Source organism: Hoplias malabaricus, chromosome Y (genome assembly GCF_029633855.1).
Source record: "Hoplias malabaricus isolate fHopMal1 chromosome Y, fHopMal1.hap1, whole genome shotgun sequence".
Classification (NCBI taxonomy): domain Eukaryota; kingdom Metazoa; phylum Chordata; class Actinopteri; order Characiformes; family Erythrinidae; genus Hoplias; species Hoplias malabaricus.
Genome location: NC_089820.1, coordinates 70,601,383 through 70,623,559, shown reverse-complemented (window position 1 = coordinate 70,623,559; position 22,177 = coordinate 70,601,383). Strand labels below are relative to the sequence as shown.

Sequence of the window (22,177 nt, the reverse complement as noted above, 5' to 3'; positions counted from 1 at the left end):
ATGTGGGCTCACTGCCCACAAGATCCAGAAAAGGGGTGCGGTGCAATGCCCATCAGGCACAGAGCAGGGGTAAAGAGCCCTCTGGTGCCATGGAATATTTCTTGGTACGTAGAACGTAACCTCACTGGGGGGCAAAGAGCCAGAGCTGGGACGTGAGGTTGAGAGATACCAGCTAGATATATCTGGGCTTACCTCGACACACAGTGTGGGCTCTGGAACCAAACTATTTGGTGTCTCTCCTACTCAGAAGTTGCACAAGAGGAGAAGTGCCAGATGGGTGTGGGGATATTCACAAGTCCCTGGCTGGTGGCTGTAAAGTTGAAGTTTGTCCCAGTAAACAAGAGAATTGCCTCAATGTGGCTTCAGCTCACAGAGAGGAAAACTTTGACTGTTGTGTGTGCATGTGCATGCTCACTTTGGCAATGACTGGGAAACCTGGAGAGGAGCGATTGGGAGAAACGGCCTGCATGATCTGAACCCAAGTGATGTGATGTTATTGGACTTCGGTGTAAGTGACAAGGTGGCTCATAAGTGGGGCTTTCAGTGTGGGGCAGCAAGGAGTAGACTCGGGTTTAGAGCCATTTCAATATTTTGATACACATTTATATTCTTCAGCCATTTCATCACTCTTTTTAAGTGCCTGATGTCTGTTGTAGACCTTTAAGGTGGTAGTCAAAATGCCAGCAAAGGTAGTAAAGACCTCGGTTCCTCGCAGCCACTTACATGACACACTCTTCAAAGCTCAGCCTCACTGCCGGGTGCCTCTATGCCTCTATGCTCCGGGCGGCAGAATTCCCTCTCCAGTAAGGACAATGGAAATCTCGACATTGAAATCAGAGATCGCGCAAGCTGTGGTTGAAGAACTTAGAGCAGTTATGAAATCTGAGTTGGATCACCATGTCCGGCATGAGGATCACAGTTTTTCCTGATTACACCTCCAAAGTTGTGAGGGTTCATGCAGCATTCAATGTGACTTGTAAATTACTACAGGATGTAGAAGGAGTTAGCTACAGCCTACAATGGTTCGCAGCATTTCTTCACTTCTCCAGACGATGCCAAATGCTTCATCTCCTAGCTATCCAAGGTAATTGTTGACTACCGGTTGTTGAAATCCCACCTGGATTTACCTGTGTTCTGTTGCCAAGTTAAATGTTGCTTTTTTTTCCCCTGGGTAAATTAACTGTACTTCGGAGCGCATTCCGGGCAGGCAGCACTATTTAGAGTTTATATATAGTTTTTGTACATATAGTTGTCCCTGTTACGGTGTTTCATTTATTATGGGTGTATTTTGTCCCCATTTAATTTTTAATCACTGTTAATGGGACGTCTCTTGTTCACCATTTATTCCGAGGCATTTTTTAAAAAAAATATGTATGTACATACATATGCATATGTAGGGGCGCAGGATGGGTGTTTGTTGAGTACGCAAAAACATATTGTTGTTTTGGATGTGGCAAACATATGCACCCTAACTGTTACTCCTACAGTTCTTCTGCTCTGCTGTGGCTCTTTCTATTTTCATGTTTGTTTCAGTATCGCTCAGGTTTGAGCTATTGCACCAACCATCATATATTGGGTATCACAACCAAATTAAGGTGTTTTGTTTGTTTGTTTGTTTTTGTTTTGTCCCCCCCTCTCTCCTTCTTCATTCCTCTCAGTCAACAGGTACTGTGCTCTGCATACACTTTACAGCATTATTTTATACATTAACATCATGAATAATTTCAATCCTCAAGCTGGGGCCAGTATGAGATTCTTGAGCTGGAATGTGAAGAGATTAAATAATCTGGTCAAATACACAAAGGTATTTTCTCATTTGAAACGTTTAAATGCAGATATTGTTTTCTTACAAGAGACACATCTTAGAAATAGTGACCACGCTAAGCTAAAATGCAGATGGGTTACGGATTTTTTCCATTCAACTTTTAATTGTAAAATCAGAGTAGCAGCGATCTTGATTAGGAAAGGAATTCATTTTGTTTCTGTTAAAATTATTACAGATGAGAATGGCAGAAACCTGATTATTTGCGGCACCTTGTGTAAAACCCCAGTTGTTTTGCTTAACATTAATGCTCCTAATATTGATGATCCAAATTTTAAAGTTTATTAAGTATTTAGCTCTATTCCCTCTCTTAATTCTCAACTCTTAAAAATGAGAATCAAATCTAAAACTGTATAATTGACCCAGTTTTAGACAGATCAGGCTCTCGTACATTATCTCATTCTTTGACTACCCAAATCATATCTGATTTTATGTCCAATAATGGTTTTGTTGATCCTTGAAGATTTTACAATCTGGGAGCTAAAGTATTCTCCTTTTACTCTCATCCACACCAAATGTATTCCCAGAATGACTTTTGATGGATCTCTCATTCGTAATGTTATCTCCTCTGATTATCACACAATTCCAGATTATCAATATTTTCCAAATTCTTGGAGGCTTAACTCGCTGTTGCTGTCTGATAATGCTTTCAATATATACAGGTGCTGGTCATAAACTTGTTGGTTTATTTCAGTAATTCCATTCAAAAAGTGAAACTTGTATATTATACTCATTCATTACACACAGACTGATATATTTCAAGTGTTTATTTCTTTTAATTTGATGATTATAACTGACAACTAATGAAAACCCCAAATTCAGTATCTCAGAATATTAGAATATTGTGAAAAGGTTCAATATTGAAGACATCTGGTGCCACACTCTAATCAACTAATTAACTCAAAACACCTGCAAAGGCCTTTAAATGGTCTCTCAGTCTAGTTCTGTAGCCTACACGATCAGGGGGAAGACTGCTGATTGACAGTTGTCCAAAAGACGAAAGTTGACACCTTACACATGCAGTGCAAGACACAAAAGGTCATTGCTAAAGGGGCTGGCTGTTCACAGAGCTCTGGGTCCAAGCACATTAATAGAGAGGCGAGGGGAAGGAAAAGATGTGGTAGAAAAAAAATGTACAAGCAATAGGGATCACCGCACTGGAGAGAATTGTGAAACAAAACTCATTCAAAAATGTGGGGGAGATTTACAAAGACTGGACTGCAGCTGTAGTCAGTGCTTCAACAACCACCATGCACAGACGTATGCAAGACATGTGTTTCAGCTGATGATTACTTGTGTCAAGCCACTCTTGAACAAGGAACAGCGTCAGAAGCGTCTCTCTTCCAAAAAGTTATGTTCTCTGATGAAAGTAAATTTTGCATTTCCTTTGGAAATCAAGGTCCAAGAATCTCGAGGAAGAGAGGAGAGGCAAAGAATCCACGTTGCTTGAGGTCCAATGTAAAGTTTCCAAAGTCAGTGATGGTTTGGGGTGCTGGTGTTGGTCCACTGTGTTTTCTGAGGTCCAAGGTCTATACAGCCGTCTACCAGGAAGTTTTAGAGCACTTCATGCTTCCTGCTGTTGACCAACTTTATGGAGATGCAGATTTCATTTTCCAACAGGACTTGGCACCTGCACACAGTGCTTTTTGAATGGAATTACTGAAATAAATCAACTTTTTCATGATATTCTAATATTATGACCAGCAACTCACACACAAAGGTAACACAGCAGGTCTTACCTTACATAGTCCCCTTCAAAATGAGACTAAAATCTGAGTCTCTCCGTCAAACCGTTTGTGAGTAATCCTCATGTTTGTGTCAAGAGTACTGGCTGAAAAAAAAATCCTGAAAAAATAGTATACATTTTCAAAAAAATAATTAAAATATGATCCCGTGGACCCATGTCACACCTACTGCAGCATAGCTTATAACTTCAAATCAGTAGGAGGTATCAACTCCAAATATTACCTGATGAAAGTAGACCCCTGGAGACGCAATTTTAAAAAGGGGAAAAAAAAGTAATAGGACTCATGAACTCTTCAGTTTATAGTCACTAACTTATTTCATTTATTTATTTTTTCAAAAATAAGACAAGCGCCTACATTTTTTTTGTGGTTTTCATAAGCTTTTGACCACTTCATATATATTTCAGGACCTCTAAATGGTTTCTTTTACGAATTTGTAAAATTTGGTTTTCTGTAAAAATAAATCATGAGCCTCTAGTTTACCAGTACTGCTGTCTAAAAATCGGCATCGGCAATCAAAAAACCCATATTGGTCGATCACTAACCAGCACCTGTATATTTCATCCTCAATTGACGAGTTCATTGCTCCGAATTAAAGTGGCTTGGTTACTGCTTCTGTCCTATGGGAATCTCTTAAAGCCTACCTACAAAGACAAATATCTTACACAGCACAACGGAATAGATTACATAAACTAAAGCTGCAAAATTTCATGACAAAAATAACTTGTTGATTAGCTTAATTTGATCAATTTAACACCTACAATTCTGAAATGGTGCCTTGAATTGAAAGCCAAATTCAATCTTACTACAGTTGAAGCTGAGCAACAGTTATTTCATCCATGTAGCAGTTATTACGAGCATGGTGGGGGAAAACCCTCCAGACTTTTGGCCCACCAACTAAAAAACAGATCTCATTTCGATCAATTTCTCAAATTAAAGATTCATTAGGTGGATCATAAATGTACTTGGTATCAGAGTACCTTGGGCCAAAGGTCAATGATCGACTTTGTGGTCGTGTCTTTTGATCTGAGGCCATATGTTTTGGACACTCGGGTAAAGAGAAGGACTGAGCTGTCAACTGATCACCATCTGGTGGTCAGTTGGATCATATGGTGGGGAAAAGTGCCAGACAGACCTGGTAAGCCCAAACATATAGTAAGGGTGTGCTGGGAAAGGCTGGCAGAAGACTTTACCCTGAAAGATTTCATCTCTCACCTCCGACAGAATTGCTCACATGTTCCAGAGCTGGAAGGGGCGGAAGGAGGAGGCTTTTTTTTTTTTTTTTCAAAATTCACTGGCTGAGGTAACTTCCAATTCTACAGATGGGGACCGGCAGGCAAAAAAGGCTGCAGCTGTTGCAGTTGCTGAAGCAAAATCCAGAGCATGAGAGGAGTTTGGAGAGGCCATGGAGATTAACTTCCGGGTGGCCTCAAAGAGATTCTGGACAACACTTAGTAGGGGAAGGGGGGGACACTGTCCAAGCTGTGCTCAGTAAGTATGGTGAAACTATGAACTTGACTGAGCGTATTGTCAGCCGTTGTAAGGAGCACTCTGAGGAACTCCAAGAGACATGCCTCCTGTGCAGGAGGTAGGGCCAGAAGTGTCCTTGGCTGAAGTCACTTAGGTGGTTAAAAAGCTTTGCAGTGGCAAAGCCCCAGGAGTGGATGAGATTCGCTCAGAGTTACTGAAGACCCTCGATGTTTTCTTTTACACTTATGTATTTAATGGTATTGCATTTATGGTGACTAACAACCCCATGTCATAGAAAAATGCAGCCTTGGAACTGATAAGTAGGATGGTCCCCCTCCTCCTCAGTCTGCAGGATACGACATCCATGCTTTCCAAAGAGATATTCAAATATTGATTGATCTAACAATACAACATATTTCTATTCCATTGCTTTTCAGTCCCTTTTAAATGAGTTTTGGCTCAGAGAAGACAGCTGTATTTCTGGACTGTGGCTCCTTACTGACATGCTATAGCTTTAATTTGCATTTGGGAATTGCATGAGGAACTGTGTTAACACAGTGTTCCTGAGCCCATGTAATGGATTCAGAGTACAGAATTATGCATGTTTTTTATTTTTTTTTAATACAGAGAGGGAACATAGGTCATGAGCATTCAATATTGACCATGTGCCTTGCGCACAGGGATTTCTCCACATTGTCTGTATCTTCTGATGATATGTACGGTAGATGGTGGGATATTCAAAGTCTTCCTGATTTTACACTGAAGAACATTTTTCTGAAACATTTCTATAACAATTCTTTATTCAGATTCAGTTTTTCGCAGATTGGGGAAAATCTGCCTCACTTTGCTTCTGTAGGGGTCTGCCCCTCTAAAATATATAACCAGTTATGTGACTTAGTTGAAAATGGCTCAGCTGTTATTAGTACCCTTTTCCAGCATTTTGATGCCTGTCCCAAATTTGAGGTGTGTTGCTGCCATCAAGTTCTAAATTTGTTAATTTATTTTTCTGAGATCATATTTTTCATGCTTTTAACATCTGATATCTGTTCTATGTTTTACTGTGTATAAAATATGGGTTTATCCCATTTGCAAATCACTGCACTCTGTTTTTACTTACTTGCGGCCTTAGATTTAACAACAATGTGCATACCAAAAATAACAATTTCTCTTTCAAGGTCTGGCACATCCCAGAAATTCTCATGGTGATGTGACTTAAAGTATTTTAAGTAAATGTGTAAATGTGCAATTATTTGTCATTGTACAACATACAATGAAATGTGCCTTTCACATTTAACCCATCTGTGGCAGTGAACACACACACACACACTAGTCAGACGATAATGTAACGAAAATGAAGCATATTCATTTTTACCTTATGGTTTCTGCCATCTTGATGCTTTCTCTCTTTCTGTCATCTGTGAGTCGTCTGATAAAGTAGATGAAGTCTAGGCCAAAACAGAACACACTTCCAACAGCACTTAGGAGCACTAACTTACTATCATCAGCTGATGCTGTGGCCATAGCACTCTGAACTTCTTTCATCACCTGTAGCATATATACAATATGGAAACACACATAAAATGAATTAGTTACTACTTGCATTTCATGGCAAGTGGTACAAAAGGTAGAGTACACTGCATATAAAAACACCCCACCGAACCTGCCATTTTGGAGATTTGTAATGGTACTGACTAAAGCATTATGACTGTCATAATTTGGTACTATTATTGCCCTCCTCAACTTAGAAGGGTTCAACTTCAGTTTTAGCAATAAGGTATGGATGTTTCTACAAATGACTAGCATATTTATACTCACATCAGGATTTAGTGAATTGTTCTCAGATGTCTTTGTAGAAAATAAAATGTGCGTGAAGCCATCTTGTTTTTTCACAACAATGTCTCTATAGCGATAAGCACTCTCTGTTTGGCGGACACTGAAGCGCAGACGTTTGTCGAACGCAGAACGTTCCTCAATCCTCCGTTTTCCTATAACAACTGAGCCAGCTGCTACTCCTGCCACACCACTCTGCAAACTTGCCATCCCATTGGCTGATGAGGCTTCCATATGTGATGTACCTTTGCAAATAAAAAGAAATTGGATCCAACTGTTAAATGAATTGTGCCATCTTTATTAGAATACCTAATCTGTAATATACATACCAGAAACACTATTGCCACTGCAAAAAAATAAAAATTAATTAATTAATTTAGCAAAGTCTTATCCACATTTATAAGGAATGGAAAATGCAATTTAAAATTTTATAAATTGTCCAATCACTGCACTACACTGTAGCTGTTTGGTGTCTTGGCCACATGGAAAATTCAAATAAACATTTACACAAAATCCAGGAAATGTATCAGTCTTAAATTTTTAGAATGATCAAATCCCATCACTGAGAGGTTGCTACTTTGGTGTCAACAAAAATAGTGTAAAAATGGTAATTGTTACTGTAAAATAGTGAATGAACACAACTTTCAAAAAGATTTACTAAGAAAAAAAATTAACAAACATTGCACTAAAGCACCAAAACATAATTTGTTAGGATTTTTAGTCTAATGCATCTTCTAAGTAGGGCTGAAAAATCCTGCTGTTCATCCCAACTGCTAAAAAACAAACTGCATGTCTAAATATCTTTATGAGCTTTCATTAGTGTTCTTAAGTTAAACGACACTAGAGACAAAGACAGATCTTATACTACCTCAATAGCAGCTAAATGAAAAGTTCAGTTTAAAAATAAATAAAAAAAATTAAGTATTGTGGCATGGTATGGGAGAGGTGTATTGAAACCACTAAAGTTTTTTTTTTTTTTATATGTGCTAAGGTAGGTCAAGATATAGGTATATTAGGATCAAAAAGATGTAATGAATTAAACAGGAGGGCCAGTCAAATGCTGGAAAGAAACAGATAGTGAGAGTGGTAGTGCAGGTAGATTTGAGTAGTGCAGGTACAGCTTGTTAGAATTAACAAGTATTGGCCAAGTGCATTGAGCAAGTCCGGGACTTAGGTGAGGTGATTTGTGAAAAGCATTTAATGGAACACAACAAGAGAGAAGGAAAATAATGACTAGCTTTATTCACAAGTAGGAAGAGGAGTCATGGTGCGCAACCATAGAAACACAAGAAAACAAGGCCAAAAGTTTTAGAGCAGATTTTCTCATCATTTTTCAGATCATGGCACCCTTTAAAAGTATTAAAAAAATTAAGTCAACTCAGTTTAAAAGACATTAAAAAAAAAACATGAATTCTGAATTTGACAGCCAAAACACACAGACGGTGTTAAAGCTGTAAGTCTGCTGTAATCCCCCCCCTCATTGAGTACTTATAGATGCTGAAAGACTAGGTCAGAATATTAGAATATTTAGAATTTTTTCTTCTAAAGTGTTCTGACTTTATTTTTAAAGTATTCTTAATATATTTCTAAACATATTCAGAATTCATTGGACCAAGGCTCACCTAGTCAACTACTAACATAATTCTGCGGTACCACGAGACGATGGCATGTGTGAAAGGCTACATCAAATAATATACCAGCGTATGATGTGTGGCATGTTTATGTCATCCAGGAGTTGGATGTGGACACACACTCCTTGGCTGTTTCATGCACACTCCTATGAGCTTGGCACACAAGATGGTGCCAGGTTTGATAAAATTAAACTGCTCCTAACAAGCTAAATGGGACACCAATTTTTCCTACACCAATGGATGTAAATGCTCTGGAGCTGAAATTAATCAGGCCCAGCTATAGTTTTACATCTTGCCGTGTATGTAAAAAATTTGTCTCAAAATACTTGACAAATGTATGAATCATATGCCAACAATTAGACACAAATTACAAAGATGTTCCACTCTTCACAAATATGCTCGTCTGTCTCTCACAATCTGCAATTTGTATATATACACAATTAAATTCATTAATACATGTTTTTGGTGTTCATAAATATATTAATTTTATGTGTAAATTTATGCATTCTACTAAATGTTAATTGCATGTATTTGTTAAGTCCAAGTCTGGAATTTTAACTTAATTTATAAGTGTTGCATTTATAAATCTGCATTTAATGATCAAGTTGCTGGCCTGTATTGCGTGAAGCATTTTTGTTAAATTCCTCTCATGGGTTTTTGGATTTTGAGACTTTTCTTTCACATTTCACCTGATCCACACACAGCAGTGTAGTCATACATCCATGAATGTGACCAGCAGGAAATTTTGGAGGCGTGAGGCCTCCAAAGTGATTGATTGAGTATAATCAATGTTATATCCCTGTTCTGATGAGACTTCTGCATATTCTGCATTAATTAATTTCTTAATTTTACCCCTACACCTTGTTTTTGTGTGCTGTATTACCCCTTTGGACAGAGTTACAGGGTGTAGTATTTAAGCTATTCCCCTATGAAACTGGACGACCCTTCCAAAGCCTGATAGATCATCAGAACAGAGAAAAGAGATGGATAGCTTATGCTGTTTGGCTTAATAAATGCAACAATCAATGAGAAGCGCATTCTCTGAGTATGAGCAGTCACTCCCTCCAGCTGAGTGATAGCTGTGGAACTTCTGTCTCAAAAAAATCATACATCGTAACTATCTAAACCTCAAATATGGAACATGTTTATTTTTCAGCAGCTTATTCTGTGGTTGATCGTGATTCATTAATCATGAAATGTTCACACAGTTTGAAGGACATCTGCTGTGTTCAGATTATGTAGTAAACTAAAAATCAACCAAAAATAGACTTTTCATAGACTTTTTTTTTTTTTTTTTTGCAAACAAGAATGACAGGGTTTGTAGGTGGAGCTTATTTGGTGGCAGATAGTCACAGCGAGCATAGCAGTGTCAAGTGTAGGAAAATGGAAATATGGCTACTCAAGTTAATTTATTAAATTACGAGTAAACAAGAGGTCGTTCTCCTAAGCTATTAAGCTTACTCTTAGTAAGGGGTGAAGTTTCCTGACCCAGGTAAGTGGGTCAAGGAACAAACTAAATTAAAGTGGCCGGACGTCTTCATATAGCTTGTGGAAAAACCCAGCGTGTATACAAAAGAGACACTCAAGGCATGTATACAAAAGAAACACTCAATTTTCAGGACATTGAATACCAAGTTTTGACGGATGCTTTTTGTGTTTTTACGGACTGACAAACTGACTATGGTATTTACCATTATGAAATAGCTGAGAATGCCAGCTTAGTGGTTGCTGCTTTCACTAATTTGTTGTTATTAAGTACATCATTGATTTTGCTGCATCATAAACTCTGGGTGAGAGAATTTTGGATGCTTTCATCAGTCAGTCTGTCCATTTAATAGCTTGTCTCCTTTTGCCTCAAAGGCCGTATTCAATGATGGTATTCTATAAAAACGATTCCCATTTCGCTCCACTTGCTTATGCTGTTTTACTCCCACCATCATGCTTGTGCAGCTGCCAGCGACATAATCGTGATGTCCATTCCAAATTGGTCTATTAGACGGTGAAGATATGCAAACCATTAAGCTTATTAACACTCACCTTAGGTCATTTACATGAATTCATTGTCTCTGCCTTCCAACATGCCTGATTGTTGTTGTTCTTGTATCATTATGTAGCTGGGTTTCCATCCAGACATTTTAAAAATGTTATGGGCCTTTACTAAATTTAGGCAGAAAAAAATGCCAACAAAGTCAGGTTTCCATTCACCACAAGTTCCATACAAAGAAACTTTAGATGACGTAAGCTCACATGATTAGGGTGACATTGAAATGGAGAAATGTAATATGCTTTTTGTTATTAGCAGAATCTTCTTTACAGCCACTTGCAATCGTTTTATGACTGTGTTGTTTGCCATTCAGAGACATTTTTGGAATTTTTTTTTATATAATCGGCATTGGTACAAGAGGCTGATATTTACACAATGCACACAGGCAATGCTGTGGGCAGCTCCATTATTCTGGCTGTTATAGCGCCCCTTGCGTCCATTTTGTCATCTTACAGGCAGACATCATTGAGCACAATACAGGAGTACAAGCCTCCAACCTGTAGCTGCATGCCGTCTCAGAGAAAACGGTATGATTTATTTTCTCTTCTTCAGCTCTCACTATTTGTTACTGGCTGCTCTTTGTAACATACACTCAATCTGCTATCATAAACGACTGAGTTGATAGTTGTAACCTAGAAACCCAGCGTTATTTAGCCTATTATTTTGTTGGTCGGCGGCGCCTATAAAAATAAATAAATAAACAAATATTTCACTCATTGTTATATCCGTCAGTATCTCTCAAGTACTACAGGTCCAAAGTTGACAGTTAATGTACCAAATTGATGCTTAAAGTCACTGATTTTCATTGGTTTAATCATTTTATATATAATCCCACTGATAAAAAAGTATTTTTGCTAAGTTATTGGAAATTGTTATGAAAAAATATTAGTGACAGTACAGATTTTCTGATTTTTCACTGTGCCATATTTGTGTACATATCATACATTAATCGAATGGGCAGACACTTAGGATCATGAGGATATACACTAAAATGTAGGACTAAGGAATTAAAGCCAAAAAATTAGATAATCCAAACTTCAGGTTTCTTCCTCATCAATGACAAAACTGCTGCTTCTCAAAACCTGAAGAGCCCACAAGTAGCTCTCACACAAAGTTAGCACAACAGCGCTTACCTTAGATGGTAACCTTCAAAACGAGACTAAAATCTGAGTACTGGCCAAAAATAAAATCCTGAAAAAATAGTACACATTTTCAAAAAATTTAAATATGATCCCCGTGGACCCATGTCACACATACTGCCATGTGTATGTCAATCAAGTCTGTACACCAATCAGGGACAGAGTTATCGTGATGCGCACCTATTGAGGAGGGACAAACACGCAGCAGAGAGGATATGTTTTCAGCACCTAACAGACCCAGACACCGCGAGAGAGACTCAAATTGTTCTATTTGGCAGCCACAAGCTCCACAAACAATAATTAAGTCAATAAACATGTCTCAAAGCTTAGATGTCTTTTACTAGTTACGTTTCCCCCAACTGAGGACATTTAAATGCAGCAGGGGTGTGGGGGAGTTTACCTTGTTCTACAGTGAATCAGAGTGCAGCTCTCACCTTTTAACACGTCAGACATTTAAAGGAACACTGTACTCGGTGAGAAACAAGTGTAAACATCAGAAATAAACTCAGTACATCAGAATAAAACACCATAAATAAGGGTTTTTACTCTTTGGTGAGGGTAAATGGCCACTTGTGAGGGACAGGAGACTAGTTTCTCATAGAAAGTAAAGAAAATCACTAAGATGCTGACATTAGGACTGACAAGATATATACACTGTATTTTTGCAGTAAAAGTAATCATTTTTAATCAGTTACTTGCACACACCAGAGATACTTGTACACATCCCATACAGACACTCCCACACACCACAAAGAATCCACAAAGACACTCGCACACACAGCATACAACCCACAATCACGCACACACCACTACACAAAACCCACAGACACTCGCATAGACAAACCACACGTAACCCATAATCACACACACTACACGCTACCCACACACACCACAAATAACCCTCACATTCTACACGCAAACACAACACCAGCAATGATATCTGTTGGAACTAACACACATTAACCCAGTGGTTCCCAAACTTTCTGTCATGACCACCTTATGTGGATGAGAATATTCCAGGCTCAGATGTTGAGCGTCTCTGAGCTAAATTACAGTTTCCCAATTTGCTGTGGATATAGAAATAAATCTTCGGCTGCAATTTCCTTTGCCATGAGGCAATGGCTCTAAACATAAATGAAGTTGATTCTCCTTTCTCACTTCATTTCTGCAGTGCTGAACTTCCAAAATGAGAGTCCAAGTTTCCCAAGGGAAACTTAACTTGCCCCTCTATTTTCCCATTTCTTTTCTCTTGCTTCTCTGTTCTATTCTCAGCTCAGAAGAGCATTGCTTTCACTTTCAGACTCTCTTTTCTTCATAACTAAGACTTCATGACTAAGTAATTCTTTATTTTTTCTGCCTAGGACTAAACTGCTTCTTTTTGACTGAATATGCTCTTCTCCTAAAAAATACTGACTTTAAAATTTCAGTGCCAGTGGTTTTTAACCAGGTCTCAGGAACCCCGCCTTGAAGGCCTATTTGGTTTTCGGAGATTGAGGAAGGTAAATCTCTTGCCTTATTCATGCCGAATTGGGTGTTCTTTAGACTACAACATCCTTAATTAATGACATCACATATAATTTATGACATTTGACAAGACAAAGACTGAAGGAGAATACCTGATGAACTAGTGTCCAAGATTTCTAGCCTAGAGTGAGTTGATTACCAGAGCCTGTGTGTTTGCCTGTAGCCTGTAGGTTTGGTCCTAAATCTATTTCTCTCTCCCTCATATTAGCTCCAATTTTGGGTATTGATGCCATTACTCAATTGAAAATGCAATTGGAGTTTGGAGCTGGGAATCTTAGGCTATCTGTCCTTCCAGTTCAAATGTTTGATCCTCAAATTAAAGATCATCCTATCTGGTCAAAAACCAAGGATGAATGTGGACTGTTAGACATTGAACCATTCAAGCTCACGGGAAAACCTCCATCTGTGACTAAGCAATATTCACTAGCCAGGGAAGCAATTGAAGGTGTTCGACCAATTATACAAGAATTGGTTGATAAAGGTATATTAATTAAGGCACAGAGTGAGTCCAATTTGGCCTGTAAAAAAGGCTTCGGGGGCTGGCATCTCACAGTAGACATCACATTGCTAACATGTGCATAGATTGGATAACACCTATGGTTGCAGATCCTAGCAGCATTTTTGATGGAGTACCAAACACAAACAGTCTTCTGCTAATGGATTTTGGTCTGTTCCATTTCACCCAGACAGTCGACCATAGTTGGCCTTTTCTTTTGATGGTGAAATGTTTCAGTGGTCTACAAAGGGCCTACACAATAGTCCAACTATTTATCACCAGGAACTAAGGCTGCATTTGGCAGAACCACAAATGTCCTGTTAAAAATTCCACACTACTTCAATATATTGATGATGTCATGCTTGCTTCACCTAATAAGAAATTGCACATCCATGAACTTGTGGCATTACTAACACATCTCAGTGCCCATGGTCACAAAGCTAATCTGGCCAAAGCACAGTTAGCCACACCTTCAGTTCATTATTTAGGGCAGTTAGTAACTGCTGGACAAAGATCCACTCTTCCTGACCGTGCTTCTGCAGTGCGTTTACTCCCAGTACCAACCACCATCAAAGGGCTTAGGTCATTCTTGGGCTTGTGCAATTATTGTCGTCCATGGATTGAAAATTATGCTCAAATTACTCAGCCATTATTTGATATTTTGAAGGGAAACCCCAAAGAAACAGATAGTGTTCAGATTTCCAACACGGCTGAAATAGCAATTAAAGAGCTTAAGGATGCTCTGACATCTGCCCCAGCATTAGGTTTTGTTCAACCTGATCTGCACTTCACATTGTATATTCATGAAAATAATGGTTTATGACAGCATGCCTCATGCAAGATCATGGTGGTCAGTTACGGCCTGTAAAGTATTGTTCAGCTAAATTGGATATAAATGCAATTGGGTTTGGTCCATGTTTGCATGCCGTGCAAGAAACATACTTAGCTGTTTCTATGTGTACTCCAGTGGTCTTATCACAATCACTCAAAGTGCGTTGTCCACATGCTGTTAAGTCTCTATTGTTTTCTGCTCGTGTAATTACAGTTACTACTCAGACATGGGGTAACTGGCTTTCTGCACTCACAGCTCCTAACATTTGCCTGGAAAGGGCACAGATCACTAATCCCTCATCATTAGTGATGACTGCATTCTCCGATATTTGTAATGAGGGTGAAGATGATCATGACTGTGTTGTTTTGTCACACAGTCCACACATGGATATTTCTGAAATTCCATTGGAAAATCCTGATTTGATTTTGTTTACTGATGGTTCAGCACAGATTCTGAATGGCTGTAAACATGTTGGATGTGCTGTCTGCTCGCCACATGCAGTAATAGCTCAGGGTCGTCTCCCTGATCATTTTTCTGCCCAAGCTGCTGAACTGGTGGCCTTAGCCAATGCTTGTATGCTAGCTTCAGGTCTAACTGAAACAATTCATATGGACTCCAGGTATGCATTTGGTGTCATTCATGATTTTGGCCATATTTGGTGTCGTCATGGTTTTCTGACAGCTGCTGGTACCCCTATGAAACATGCCTTTTTGGTTTCTGATGTCATGTCAGCTAATGGGCTTCCAACAGAACTTGCAGTTGTTAAAGTAAAAGCTCACAATTCCTCTGACACAGATGAAGCACGAGGTAATGCCATGGCTGATGCAGCAGCAAAGGCTGCAGGGAAATTACCAGCAGTGACAGTGGCTGCTACAAAAACTAATGACACTAGTTTACAAACTGTGCGTTCATCACTAATGCAAATGTACTGTGATACTCCTGCTATTGAAGTGTGGTCTTGGATGGATAAAGGTGCGTGTCTTGATTCCAGTGGGTTTTGGACAAAGGGAGTGAAGTATGTAGCATCTGAGGCACTATTACCATACTTGGCTCAGCAAATTTATAGTTTAGGACATGTGGGTGTCCACAGCATGCTGGAATCCCAAATTCCGCTCCCATGCATCTGAGGTAGTGCGGCAGTGTATATTGTGTCAGTCGAACAATACAGCGGCGGGTATCTCCACACCTGCTGTGCACACAATGGTACCCCCAGGACCATTCCCACATCTGCAAGTTAATTACATCACACTACTTCCCTGTCAGGGAAAGCAAGATGTGTTGATTGTGGTTGATAAATTTTCACGTTGGATACAAGCTTATCCAACCAAGAAGGAAACTGCTTTGCACACAGCCAAGGTTCTGGTCCAAGACTATATTCCACGTTGGGCTTTGCCTGACTACATAGAGTCTGACCAAGGAACACACTTCACAGGAAAAGTAGTGCAGGAAGTGAAGAAAATGTTGCAGGTTATATGGAAGATCCACTGTCCGTACAGACCTCAAGCATCTGGTCAGGTGGAACGACAGAACAAAAATATAAGCAGCGTTTGTCAAAACTACACCAAAGTGGGGTTTCTTGGGTGGATGCACTACCTGCTGTATTGTGTAGCATCAGAGCCTTACCTACACGCAAAATTGGTTTGAGTCCATATGAAATCATTTCAGGACGTGCCATGTCTCTACCAGGAAGAATTGATCTTAGACAGGCAGATACGCATCTTACATCAGCTGCCTTATTAATATACTGTAAGCAGCTCACAAATTCTGTACATTCTGCTCAACACCGTGTTAAAGATGCTTGGAATGAGCCTTCCGGGCTCACACAGCTGGTCCATATGAGGCAAAATAGAAAGGCCCATTCCAAGTGCTTTTAGTAACAGATGCTGCAGTATTGTGTCAAGGGAGAAAAGCTTGGACACACGTGTCACATTGCAAAGTAGTGTTACCACTTAACTAGGGACAGACGAGTGAACTAGCTGGGAGAGCTTTGGGAAGAACTGTATACATGTAGACTACAGGGGCCACACCCAAACTGAAGTCACCCTCTTTTCACCCTGTGATTAGCATTCCACACTTCCAGCCATTATCTTAGGAGCCTAGTGTTAGGTAGGGTAAGACGTGGTGACACTCAATGCAATAGTGAAGTGATGTTCTTCAAAATGTTAAGTTTATATACAGCCAACATGATACTGCCAAGTCTTTTTGTTTTTGTACCTTCTAGGTAAAGTGAAAAACAACAGTGGATGAAATGACACTCCCTTGGAGATTTCTGCATGGATGTGTTCATCTCACCGTTCCTGATAATCCAGCATAGTTAATCAAGGAAGATGACAGGAATGAAAATGGAACCGTTGTTTCTTCCACTAACTGTATGGAATACATGTGCTGCATTTCCCACCTCAGATGAGGAAAATGTATTTCAGACTTTATTCAATTCAACAAGACAGACATTATTCCCAGGACAAAATGTCTGCATCCCTCACCCAGTCAGTATATCTGCTGGTATAGCCTGGACTGCACATGCAATTTCTGAATGCGATACATGTGCTCTGCTTCACACAAACATCCCATTAGTTAACATTAGTTCCCGTCATAACATTACACAACCATGAACCACACAGTGTTGTACACCAGGTTTACAAACTTGTAATCAGTTATATGCTCCAGCTCATAATGTAACTTACATAATTACTCCTTTTATGTTCCCCTGGTGTGTAGAAAGTAATTCTAATGTCACAATTTTTAGGATAAATTCCAAAACCATTATGTGAGTTTGTTATGCAATTAAATCAACTGAGTAACACTTATCAACACCAATCAGCTGTCTTCACAGCTGAAACAATAAGTGATTGCATTCACAAGAGAGGTCTATGGATAAACTGGCTAACAGTTAATAAATTTTGTCATATCCCTGCTCCCACATGAACATATTGGTTATGTGGAAGCACTGCATTTAGTAAACTGCCAAGCCAGGTTTAATTGCCGATGTACTATTCTACCAGCAATGAGACCACAACCTTTTACTCAGGTCCAGTCTGCAAATAATGTGAGTTCAGGAAATCACATTATTTTTATTACTGCAAGTACACTGAATAATGATATTTTTCTAGACGTCCCAAAAGCATGTGGCCCTGTAAATTGTCAGAAACAAGATTGTACATGGTACAAAAACAGTGAAGCTTTCGCCAATACCAGATACTCTGTACCGTTAAATGCTAAACTTTTCACAAATGGTACTTTAACATTTATGCCACCAAACAAAGGGAAGCAAGCTTTGTTCCAGCATCTCCAGAAGAACAACCAAACATTAAACAATGAAATATATTTGTTGATGGCTCCAATCCTAGATATTGATGCCACTTTTACCTTTGTATTAAATGAAGGTTAATTTCCAGTTATATATCAAGTTCAGACCCTCACAGAAAATCTAAATCATCCTCTCAGTTCTTCTTTTATGGCAGGCAGTGACCCAAATACTTGTATCGAACATCTTACATGCAGCCAAACATTTTTGAACAGATTTCTAGGTGCACTAATTCTAAACTATGGTGTAATTATAGCTTTGGATAAAATACATGTTCTAGCCCATAAGGTTGAAACATTTGCCAATGATACTACTCAGACTTTAGGTATCATTTCCACTACATTACAATCACATCGTCTAATGATACTTCAAAATAGAGTTGTTGTGGACTATATCCTAGCGCAACAAGGTGGTAATTGCAAGATCATTGGGCCTAAATGTTGCTCCGATGTGGTTTAAATGAATATATCAAAGATATAGAGGGTTTACGTGACTGTCTCAACCATATAGATGAACTAAAACAAATTTGCTTACCACTTGGTTTGGATCATGGTGTAGGTTGGGTCGTGATATGGTGCTAATTTTTGTCACAATTTCTGTGGTTATTTTATTATATTTCATAATACGTTGTTGTATTATTTGTGTCACTAACAAAAATCACAGATTACATGTAGCACAAATTAAAACAGAATCAATTTTGTTAGATCCTATGCCAATATCAACTAACAATTATATCTAATGTAAGATGCATTAGGAAAGAAATGAGGCCTATTCCACTTAGGAATATGAAAAAGAATTTGTTTTGTTTATTTTTTATTTAGTTTATTGTGTGTATGTTTTCTTTTACATACAAGAGGGAGGAATGTTATATTGTTTTTTCCTTTATCTGAATTATACCATTTCTCCTGTAACATTTGGACTGTTTTAGAGATCACACATTCCCTGTCTTTAACACCTCTGATAAGAACAGCTGTTAACTTTACGACAGTGTACCAGGAACTCAGATGATGTTTATGGCCTAGGTTGTTACGACAGTTCCTGGCAGATCCTGTTTAGTTAATGATCAATCCATGTGTAAGTTTGTAAAATGGGGTATAAAGATGTGTGCCTCTTACAGACCATCAGATCAGTCTGAGGTTCAACCAGAGCACTCAATAAACAGCATATATACAAACTGGTCTCCTCTCTTCACTTTGAAACCACCAGAAGACAAGTTTACAACATTATAATAATAGTTCCTAATATTAGTTGTAGCACTAAATAATCATGTGAAGCATAATTAATTGTTTGTATTTTTGCATCAAAAACTGCCTAAAATTATATTCTATTTTATTGAGATGCACCTGTAGAACTAGAACAGGGGTCGGCAACTGCATGCAGCCCTTTGATCCCTCTGATGTGGCTCAGCTTTTGAAAATAATTAATGAGTATTTAATTAAAATGTATTTTATTTTAGTTCGTTCATTTTCAAAATGTAATTCTATGAAGGTTATGGCGATCTTGTAACATCTAAAATATTTTAATATTTAAAATATTTTTGTCGCTCTTAATACACGTCACAACTTCCAATGTGCGACACCCGCCAGTGTGCGGTTTCTTGAACTTTTTGACTGCAGGTAGGCTAACTATGAAGAATTCAAAGAAAAGAAAAGTGTCTGAAGGTGACAGCATACAGCCCCGATGTGCAGACGCTGTGCACTGAGGTTCAGGAGCAGAAATCACATTGACCAATTATGATCAGTATTTTAATTGCCTATTATTTTGCATATATTCATATTTTTCATTGTTCAGTGAAATAGACATTTTATTATTCAGGTTGACAGCTGACTGCACGGCGCCAGTTAAAGGATGATGGCACGCATAGAGAGAGGACAGCATTTTTGTTTGCTGCCAGTGGATAATTTAAGTTCGCCGTTTTTTTTTCCATTACTACAAGGACTCAAATAGACATTGAGTATTTTACTTAACCTTCAACCCAACGTCTTTTTTTCTGAGTTAAAATGTTTTGTTGCATGCAGAAATGTTATTTCATTTTCTCTGCAGTCGTTCATTGATTTCATAAATGTAACACAGTATAGTTTGTTTTTACATAGCACAAAGGCAAAAAAACCCTGTTATATGCAGTGTTATTTCATTTAAAATTTCAAAAGGGTTTTGTGGCTCCCAGTGTTTTCTTTACTGTGTGAAACAGGTCCAAATGGCTTTTTGAGTGGTAAATGTTACTGACCCCTGAACTAGAATTTCATCAAAATGTTATTTCAGTAATTCAATTAAAAATGTGAAACTCATATCAAGCGTATATTTGTATTTATGATGATAAGTATGGCTTACAGACAGTGAAAATCCAAAAGTCATTATCTCAGAAAATTACAATATTATATATGACGAATAAAAAAAAATGATGTACTGTACAAAAAAAAAGTACTGTACAGTATATGCACTCTACCTGGTTGGGGCTCCTTTTGCATGAATTACTGTGGCATGGCATGCTGGGGTGTTATGGAGGCCCAAGTTGCTTTCAACTCATCTGCATTGTTGGGTCTGGTGTCTCATCTTCCTCTTGAACATCATAAGTTGCTACAAGCAAAAACTTAATACAACTTAATACACCCTGGCTACCTGCAATGCCACTTGTTGGTTCCACTCCCTGCCTGCTTTTGTGACTGGCGCTGCTGCTTTAACCACTGCATACTTCAATCCTGACAAAATCATCTTGTGACTTACTTTTGCACATTTAAATACTCAAATAATGTTGAGTGGTAGAACCAGTACCCCTCTACCATAGCATGGCACACTACTTAAACACTGTGGCACCCCTAGCCACTTCCTTATAGCCTTGTTCTTAACCCTTTCCATTCACTCTATTTCTGTGATCGAAACGTCAAACTGCCATCTAATATGAGGCAGTAAGCCAAACTGCAGGCACCACAATTTCAACCACCCTGGCAGACATGATATACCAGTGCTATTAATACCCTTCACAAATTCAGTTTTTATTTCTTGCTCTGCATCGTTTAGCACTGCATTATACCATCTACCTAAACTCTTCACTGGTCTCTCAGGTACAGTAGGAATTTGTTTTAGTTCATTTTAATTTCTCCTTCCATCCAAGTTTTCCTTTGACAACTGACAGACTTCTAGACTTGCTGTTTAACTTTCAGCCTAGCCAATTTTAAATTAGTGCAATGGAATTATTTTACATGTCTCTGTTGAAAGACCCTGTCTGCTTGTTTTGTCTGTATATTCATTTCTAATTGTCAACAGAACTCAGAAACTAAGTGTATGTCAGGTCAGTTCGAGGTCAGTGCTTTATCAGAACAAAACATTCTGTCCCTCATCTTGTATTTCAAACTGGGATGTCTCTAAGGAATCTAAGCTTGCAGAATCTTAACGTGATTATCTTATGCTTAAGATGTATAAACTACTTATATACACTCTCTGTGAAAACATAGTACCCTGTGCTATTGTATGTTGTAACCTTAAAGTTAATAAACTACTTGGCATTTAACTTCCCAGCAACCACTCTGTGCAAGGCACAGTAGTCGTCAGGGTCGGTAAATATAATTTATTGTATAACATGTACATAATATAATTTAGACCTCAATGGCAAAATGTAATTTTGGGTAAAATTCACACTATTACTTAATTTGTGGCTATTATAAAGATACTTCAGAAAAGCCTTATATATAAATATTACTAAACAGCAGGTAGTGTCGCAGTCACACAGCTCCAGGGGCTTGGAGGTTGTGGGTTCGATTCCCGCTCCGGGTGACTGTCTGTGAGGAGTTGGTGTGTTCTCCCCGTGTCCACGTGGGTTTCCTCCGGGTGCTCCGGTTTCCTCTCACAGTCCAAAAACACACGTTGCAGGTGGATTGGCGACTCGAAAGTGTCCGTAGATGTGAGTGTGTGAGTGAATGTGTCTGTGTTGCCCTGTGAAGGACTGGCGTCCCCTCCAGGGTGTACTCCCGCCTTGCGCCCGGTGATTCCAGGTAGGCTCTGGACCCCCCGCGACCCTAAATTGGATAAGCGGTTACAGATAATGGATGGATGGATGTGCTATTTGGTTAAGAATTATGTAAAACATGGTTTGTCTTAATGATATTAGTTTGTGTTAACATACAATCTTTTATATTGCAAATATATGATTCAGAATCCTGGGATATTCATTCAACAGGGATCGTCTTCAAGACTTTGTCTTGGCAAGTGTCATAAATTTTATGTGATGTCACTACCAAGGTACAGGAAATAGCCCATCAGGAGCAAGGGATGCTCCAATCCTCAACCCCTGAGGATCAATCAGGTATTCAAGGCAGGTTTTCTAAACTCTGGCTAAAAACCCA

At 38.7% G+C, this 22,177-nt stretch overlaps 1 protein-coding gene across 1 annotated transcript in view; it reads right to left on the bottom strand.

Moving 5' to 3' along the window:
• LOC136678612 (chromodomain Y-like protein) overlaps nucleotides 1–22,177 on the bottom strand; it is a 105,281-nt gene that overhangs the window by 38,965 nt on the left and 44,139 nt on the right. The window contains exons 3-4 of the mRNA XM_066656662.1: nucleotides 6,853–7,112; nucleotides 6,410–6,582 (exon numbers count right to left, since the gene is read on the bottom strand). Of these exons, the coding sequence (XP_066512759.1) occupies nucleotides 6,410–6,582; nucleotides 6,853–7,112 (433 nt within the window). The remainder of the gene's footprint in view (nucleotides 1–6,409; nucleotides 6,583–6,852; nucleotides 7,113–22,177) is intronic.